Here is an 8228-nt window from a genome sequence, read left to right as displayed (position 1 = left end):
AAAAAAAAACATCGATCGACAATATTCGCTTATCCGGCTGCATCAAGAAGAGGAAGAAACGCATCGAATGTTAAATTTTTACAAGCTTTAGGATTCGCGATGCGCAACTTGTGAGATGACTGATATCCTAAACATCGAAGACGAAGCCAATCTTCGTCAAGATTGAGACTCACACGTACAACCCGTTTGCCAATACAACGTTCGGGTACAGCGATGAGATAAGAATAGCCATACAGCAACAAGATTTGTACACATTGCCTATGAAAGCTTTCTATATGTCGGAGGAAAACTAACGAAGAACAGAGTTGTCGAAAGATCTGATGTAATATTGGGAAATAATGTTGTCGCGTTCATGTTCGATACGAGCTCGATGGCGTGGAGATTGATCATAACAGAAACGTGGGCATAACGCTCAAACACTACGTAACGATGTCATCCAACAGAAGCGTGATTCTGATTCATATAGAGACGTTTTCAGATTATTTCTGAAAAATGCGATTTTGTAAAATAACTTCATATATGGTTAAATATAGTATAAAATTGCCTTCAATTTTTATTCTTAGGAAAAATTTAAATTACATAAAAATAATAAGAAATGGGGATAGTTTCAAAAATATTAAATTTTTAAAAAATCTAAATATACAGTTATAAAGTACATAAGGAATAATAAAAGTTTTGTCTAAAACATTTTTTATATATCTCACTGTTTCATTGATAATCAAAATGAAAATAAAAAATATAGATTAGCCTTTGAGGACTTGTTTCACCTCTTAAAACTCCGATTGGGCACATATAAAAAAATATGTTTCTTTTTTTGTTTTTAATAACATATTTCAAGGAGAAAAAATCGATTCCAAATAGTTGTAACAGGTCCCTTTGAGTAGGATTCACTATCTCCCTCATTTTCAAGTAGATGAATGACGTGATTGAGCTTACATTTGTGTATTCTTGTAAAAATTTTTTTCGATATACGTCTGAAAGATAAAATAATTATATAAACAGAACACAATTCTATAATGTGATAGCAGTAAAGTAAAAGCAATAGAACTTATCACAACAAGACCTATAGCCTTCATTTATGGCAGTACGTATATTTAAATGATTATGTACTGAATTATTTTCAGTTTGTCTAGAAGGAAATATAATTTCGGAAACTATTTGTGGCTCACTTATTGAACCTCCTATAAAACGACAAAAAAATATTTCTCTGGAGTGTAATAGCACTGCATTATCAATCGAAAACAGCGATCTAAAATTTACAACCCAGATTTTAATCTCAAATATTGCACAAAATCAAAAATTTTTCTCGGCATCGAGAAAGGAAATCAAAACGAATAGGGTTTGATTTTGCATTTTCGATGAAAAATTACGAAACGTATCGTTTAATTTCCAGCACACACAATCTAATGACAACGTTACATCACCACATTTATCATGATTATCAATTATTTCAATAACAACTCTGACTCTTCATCCGTTAATGTTATAGAGTTTTAGTATGATTACGAATTACAAATGGTAGTATACTTTTTTCGTCTCTTTCCTCGCTTCGTCAAGCTTTTCCTTATTTTTGAAGTTTTTGGCGATACTTATTTCTCGTAGCGCTGACAGCAAAATATGAAATATTTTAAGATGTAAAATAGTTTGAAATTAAAAAACAGAAAACACACACACGCACACATATATAAATAAAATCTATTAAATCTTTTGTACATTTCGTATGCAATGTATGTATATTATTGTATATTATGATATACAATATATAATTATAACCTTGATAGCAAACAGAGATAGAGATTTTGAGCAAGGTCTACTATCAATGTTTGATGGCAGAAAGGTATCAAATTGTATACAAAATCTGTAATATCTGATGATGTCGGCAAATTGCCATCAAAAATATAACAAAATCTGCTGGCATAACATATCAACAGCTTTGCCGACAAATCTTGAGCCTAATGCGGACACAAATGACTATGGACTTGCAGTCAATATCTGACCGAATTTGCTGCCAGCAAATTGCTAGCATTTTGTTATCTGGGTATGTATACTATGTAATACATAATGTGATTCTTTCTGGAAATTTGAAATAATTACGCGAGTCTAATATACCTTCTTCCCTGTCTTTTCTCATTTCCTCGAACTTTGTATCATTTATAGGTGTATTCTTCATTTCATCTATTTTTTCTGAAAACAAAATGCAAATGTTACATGTGTTTTAAAATGTTAATGCTTTTTTTTATTTAAGTAGATTACTATTTCAATTCAGCCAACGAAGTTGTCAATATTGCAATATTAAATACAAACAATATATTAACGAATGCTCTTGAATACTTTATACACTTTATGTTCAGTCTAGTTTTAATGTAATACCTGATAAATATGCTTTATCAGAGTATTCTTTGTGCGATGAATCGCTGCCTTTCCGCAGGTCATCCAATACTGAATCGTTATATTCATTATGAGAAATAAAGGCCTGTTTTTTCATTTCCTTTGGTCCATATTTTATGCATTAATAACATGTTATAATTAATTTTATATCATTTGTGAATCATTGCCAATATTATGCATTGCGTGTAAAAAAATCTAACCTGGTTTAATAAAGAAAGAAATTTTTCGATTAGTTGACCATCAGATAAATGTTCACTTTTTTTTTGCGGAACATAATTGGAAGGCTTCCAAAATTTCCCTTCTTTTCTCTTTTTTCTTCTTGCTCTTCTAGACAATTTTAAAAATTACATTAATATTTTGATATAACGAACAAAGACATTTCCTATAAATACTTTCATATCCGTTGATGTGTCGCTAAAATTTTCGTTTTTTAATCTTTTTTGTTTGTCATCAGTAGTTTGGAATAAATATATTTTCATCGTTTGATGTCGACAAAAATTTCGCTCACGGTCTTTTCAACTGCTCGTGCATTACTGTAAGTTTTTGAAATTTTAATTTTGGGATAAATACATATGTAATGTTAATTATTGCATTTTTGCACTTGTTGCAATTGTTGAAACGCACTATATGGTCCAAACTTTTTCTTGAACAATAGTTCCTGCCAATCGTCTGATGGAGTAAGCTGTTTATAGCACGCTTTAGACAGTTCTATATGTTTTTTGGGCATCTGGAAAGTATTTTGATCGAAATCGATCCATGATGATGGTACAGATATGCAGTACATATTATATAATAAAACGTAATACTCCATTCTAAAAAGTTTATAAGTCCTAAATTAAAACTATTCAATATTCATTTTATGACTGCATGTGGTTATTCTATAATAATATAATAATAATGTAAAAAATAAAATATAATTCATTGTGAATGGGTTAAAACGAACATAATATTGATGTATTATTTAAAATATATACTAATATATAAGTACAAATAATATTGAAACATGGACAATATTACAATAACAAAAAATATAAATATACATTTATAAATTAATATACATTGTATTACACATAAACATAGTATATCATAAAGTAAATAAAGATAAATAAAAAAAAAATATATGCAATTATGCATTCGAATGTGCACAATATTAAAATATTGCCGCAATTTATGAATAAAATTGAATCATATTAGCACGCAATCAAATAGTACTACATACTAATTTGTAATTTAGTTCTATGATGAATGTAGCAATGGCCTACAGCATCATGAGTCTTCCCTGAATAGAAGCTGAATAGCTTTATTCGAAATTTCAGTAGCTGGCCACATCATTAACTGGGATAAATTGTTTACAATGTACATGTTACGGTCAATGTATTTAACGTGGCATATTGTAAAATGACCGGGCATTAGAATCCAATTGTTTTGGGCAGTGTGTATAATGGGCAGGTATTTCACAAATGGACATTTTATATAATGCCCACGGTTTGTTGGGCAGTGTGTGTTGAATTCATCAATTTGACATTCTTTTATCTTTATCTTTCATCGCTTCATATACTCTGCCTATAACTGACATTCTTTTATCTTCATCTGTTATCGCTTGTACTCTGCCTATCGCTCCTCACACATTCTTCTATATCTTAGCAGTGATGAAGAGTGTGATGATGATTTGTACACACTCTGCTCTGAACATGGCCAACTTCAGCAACACAAATACACGCATGCAAAAATACATCCGTGCAAAGAAAGATTATTAGACTTAGCTGCTATTACTGCAAAGGCGAGGATAGCAAACTGATTTCTCTGAGGGAGGCTGCATTTCTTACAACAGCGTGTCAGGGTCACAGGGAGAAACATATAAGAAATGCAACTGCAAAACCAAATGTGTTTCAAAAAAGTACGCGTGCAAAGTTACCTGTCAGCTCTGCTGTAATTCCAAGTGCCACAGTTCTTTGCCTTGCTCCAATAAATGATTCTTAACTGATTAACTATTATATATGATTATAATGACTGTATATTGATTTTGATTAAGGGATTTATTGTCTCAATAAAAAACACATTTTTTAATTTCCTTGTCAGAGCGATTCAATGATCATCATTTGTTTCAATGATCATACATTGATCACCACTTTCTAGGCATTCTGTATAATGTTCGGGCTATTTGTGAAATATCTGCCCATTATACACACTGTCCAAAACAATTGGGCATTCTATACAATGCCCGGTCATTTTATAAAATCCCCACATTAAACACATTGACCGTAACATATACATTCATATTTTCCGATAAACATGGGTATAGAGGCAATGAATTTTTTGTTAAAAATTTTTTCGCAATTACGGCGGAAGTATCTCCGTTGTAACAAATGTGTTTAATAACAACAATTGTTAAGTTTAAGTTTTTTAGTTATCAGAACAAAGTCTTTAAATTGCACGATGTGCTCTTTTGCAATTTGCGGGAAGAATTTCTCGAAATTCCTTCTTTAATATAAAATGAGTAGATTCATTGCCAATAAGTAATATAATTATAAGTTCAGTATTTATTTCGGAGATTCTTTACAGCTGCTGCAAAGGCTTTTCGGTTTTTCGAAGCATTTTCTTTAATGTCTATATGTAATTTTCAAAAAGAAATGCAGAGAAATTGTCCATATTTGACTACGTCTTTGTTTAAATTGTGCACGTTATAAATAATTGAATCTTCTCCGTACAACTGTTTACATACTTTCACAAAATAAATCACAGATCTCTGCTATAATATTCATTGTTGTATAAGCAATCAATTGGATGACATAGTATGCGAATAACACAATGTAGCACATTGAAATGTTGTAAATTATCGTGGCAAAATATCATATAGAGCGATTGGTCCTACATATAGAAAAAGCAACCGCAATTCAGTTGCTTTCCATCGAGGCGAGTCGTCCAATGATCGTGGTTTTCGAGGAAATTCCTTCGGTATCTATTTTGAAATAGCAATTAATTTGTCAGACAACCTTATTATTTTTTGTCCACTTAGCTTTGATAAATCTACTTGTCCATAATTGTAATAGTTTCTTCCTAAACACACTAGATGAATATAATCTAGAAGGAAACGTGACACCATAGGCAGTATGAATTCCAATATGGATACCGAAGTATGGAGATGTGTCAGTATAGTGATCTTCTTGCAATCTATTTTTAAAATTCTCATCAGTTCGAGTAGGTGAATCCAATTCTAAAAAAAGCATGCGATGATTGTCAAACGTGCCTTCTTGTATACATTTTCCACATCCGAAGAAGCCATTGTGTCCTTTAGTATCCGTAACAAACAATTTGACAGGGCTATCGCAAATTACACATCTAATTTTCACTGCATAGTTTTTCCACGGAAAATAATTCCTGTGCGTCGAAGTTCACGGTATTCTTTGCAAAAAGGAGCCAGAAAATCTGTACAGATTTAGATTTCGAGTATTCGTGATAGGCACTAATGACAAAGGGCGTGAATGTTTTATTTTCATAGATCTTGCCCAATATCGGTCAAATTTGACTTTTGCTGCTCTTATTTATTGATAGTCCATCAATATTCAGATCGATTACAATCACGTTATTTTTAAATTCATAATTAGTACATATCAAATGGTCAATTAGAGCGTTTTTCAAGCTAAATTGAAAATTATTACCTCCGCAGACTGAAATCTTGATAGGATTAAATCTGGGTATCCCTAGTAGCATTCTTGCATCCTTTGGTAAATCAGTATGATCATATACACGCAATTGACTCAAGAGTTCGGACATACTGTGTGAAATGTTGTGTTTCAATTTCCATGAACGTAACCAAATCGAAAGCTCTTTATTGTCGTACGCATTTTCGAAAAAGTTTCCATTGCGTTTGTTTGTAGAATCTTCTTGATTGTGAAACATTGAAACATCGAATTCATAATCGTCTCTACTAGCTGAATTATCATTACCTGCTCCTGTTGGCTCTGCCTGCAGGCAACAATTTTGTTATCTCGTTGTCAAATTACGAAAATGTTTCCACATCTATTATAATGGTTATACTAATACACAACGCTTACACTGTTTACAATTATTTAATATCTAATATTTAATATTTTTATTTAATGTCTATATGTTCTCATCCTCCACAAGATAACATGAAATCAAAACGAATAAACATTTGCTACTTTAATATAACTTTCGTCATCATGAATAATTAAGAACATAGTTATATTTAATACTAATTATTTAATACTAAATTGCTTTTACTGGATTGATATGATAGCAAAACACATAAATTGTAAGTAAATTATTACACCCGGTAGACTTCACGATTCTTCTCTCTTTTTGGAGCGAATGGGCGAACTCCGATACAGCATAAAAAATCATGTTGAATAGTAAACTAAAATAATTTTTACGAGCTCAAGCTCTGTGGACGCCAGCCGAACACGTAATCCTCAGACTGTTAAGGGCTCGCTTTTCGAACTAACAAATAAACTATAAAACCCGATTGAATTGCAACTAAGCTAAAATAATATTTGACAGCCATATGTCGAACGCAAAGAAACCTTTAGTGCACTGACGATGACCATAAATTGTCAAAGTAGGTATCTGTTTTCTCTCATGGCAGGCTGCATACTCGAATAGCCGTCTTCGTGGAGTCAGTTATTTAATCCGCCGACTCATTCAGCCACAAATATTTAGATAATGCCATATGTTAATAAAGGCTCAGATCCACTATCTAATTATCCTCCCTAAAAATTCTTCCCGTACCAATCAGACTCTTTTTAAAATTCAGCACTATGATAGTGCTAACTCCCCCCACATCTCTAATGACTCGCTAATTCCTATTCGTTAAAGATGTAACGGCAGGGCCGTTACGAATGTACATACACACATATACGTAAATATACACATACATATATACATACAGAGAAACGCTTGGCTTACTATCCTGCACTATCCATCCCGCTTGCACGTACACCACTCGCGCTATCGCATTCGCTTGCCTGCAGGGCGCACGCGCCGTCTCGCTCACGCTATTTCGCTCGCGATGTCCCCACGCGATACCGACTCCCCACCACCGGACCGACGGCGCGCAGTGGGGAATGTCGGCCGGGTATATAAGCCCGGCCGGCCGAGACATCGAGACCAGATCCTATCCTGCGATCCGACTCCTGCTGCCGACCTAACCTACTACCTCTCGGGGCCAAGGTTTCACTTGGCTCTGCCGGGTTTCACCGGCTTTCTCTACCTACGGGCTGAGGTTTCACTCAGCTCTGTCGGGTTTCACCGACTCCTGTCACCGCTCCACGGGCTGAGGTTTCGCTCAGCTCTGTCGGGTTTCACCGACTTCTGTCACCGCTCCACGGGCTGAGGTTTCACTCAGCTCTGTCGGGTTTCACCGACTCTTGTCACCGCTCCACGGGCTGAGGTTTCGCTCAGCTCTGTCGGGTTTCACCGACTCCTGTCATCGCTCCACGGGCTGAGGTTTCACTCAGCTCCACCGGGTGTCACCGGTTTCCGTTGCGAAGGCAGGGCTCGATGTGGCACTCGACCCTGCCCGCAATACCTAACCATCCCGCCTGACATTAGCTCGTAAGTGCATGCGATAGAGATTAAGGCCGCTAGTTATAAGTCCGTAATCCTAAGACCCCTAGTGATAACCCCGCCGGGTAAATCGACCGTTGCCGACCGCACATCGCACCGGTCCTGCGCATCTCATCGCCTTGCGCCAACCAATTGCGTCCTCGCTTCGCTACCAGCGACACTGCGACATCCCCTGGCCCTGCACGCTGTATCTCTCTTTCGTTAAAATAAACTATCTTTTTCACGCCGCCACTTGTGTTCGTACGCTTGAGTCT

At 34.9% G+C, this 8228-nt stretch overlaps 1 protein-coding gene and 1 pseudogene across 3 annotated transcripts; both read right to left on the bottom strand.

Moving 5' to 3' along the window:
* Positions 1 to 283: 283 nt before the first annotated feature.
* On the bottom strand, positions 284 to 5305 carry LOC105424086 (uncharacterized). Of its 3 annotated transcripts, XM_089072269.1 has the most exons (5): positions 5111 to 5305; positions 3013 to 3115; positions 2371 to 2921; positions 2110 to 2184; positions 284 to 974 (listed from the first exon to the last, which is right to left on the bottom strand). In XM_089072269.1, exons 3-5 carry the CDS (start codon positions 2483 to 2485, stop codon positions 709 to 711), a joined length of 456 nt encoding a protein of 151 aa, XP_088928395.1. In that variant the 5' UTR covers positions 2486 to 2921; positions 3013 to 3115; positions 5111 to 5305; the 3' UTR covers positions 284 to 708. The 3 variants fall into 3 exon arrangements, with proteins under 3 accessions (XP_088928395.1, XP_088928393.1, XP_088928394.1); XM_089072267.1 differs by having other exon boundaries at positions 2371 to 3200; XM_089072268.1 differs by having other exon boundaries at positions 2371 to 3115.
* Positions 5306 to 5372: 67 nt separating this feature from the next.
* On the bottom strand, positions 5373 to 6288 carry LOC148937513 (uncharacterized; annotated as a pseudogene).
* Between the last annotated feature and the right edge of the window lie 1940 nt (positions 6289 to 8228).

Source organism: Pogonomyrmex barbatus, unplaced genomic scaffold (assembly GCF_055798465.1).
Source record: "Pogonomyrmex barbatus isolate J1 unplaced genomic scaffold, ASM5579846v1 scaffold13, whole genome shotgun sequence".
NCBI classification, from domain to species: domain Eukaryota; kingdom Metazoa; phylum Arthropoda; class Insecta; order Hymenoptera; family Formicidae; genus Pogonomyrmex; species Pogonomyrmex barbatus.
The sequence above is the reverse complement of the archived record's forward strand: the minus strand, read 5'-3'. Positions and strand labels throughout refer to the sequence as shown.

Excerpts from the sequence above, each read along its gene's own strand:
- LOC105424086 (XM_089072267.1), bottom strand. The coding sequence starts at position 2,485 with ATGAAAAAACAGGCCTTTATTTCTCATAATGAATATAACGATTCAGTA. Across the intron at positions 2,185-2,370 it reads TGATAAAGCATATTTATCAG|AAAAAATAGATGAAATGAAG; the intron begins GTATTACATTAA and ends TTTTGTTTTCAG. Across the intron at positions 975-2,109 it reads GAGAAAAGACAGGGAAGAAG|ACGTATATCGAAAAAAATTT; the intron begins GTATATTAGACT and ends TTTATCTTTCAG.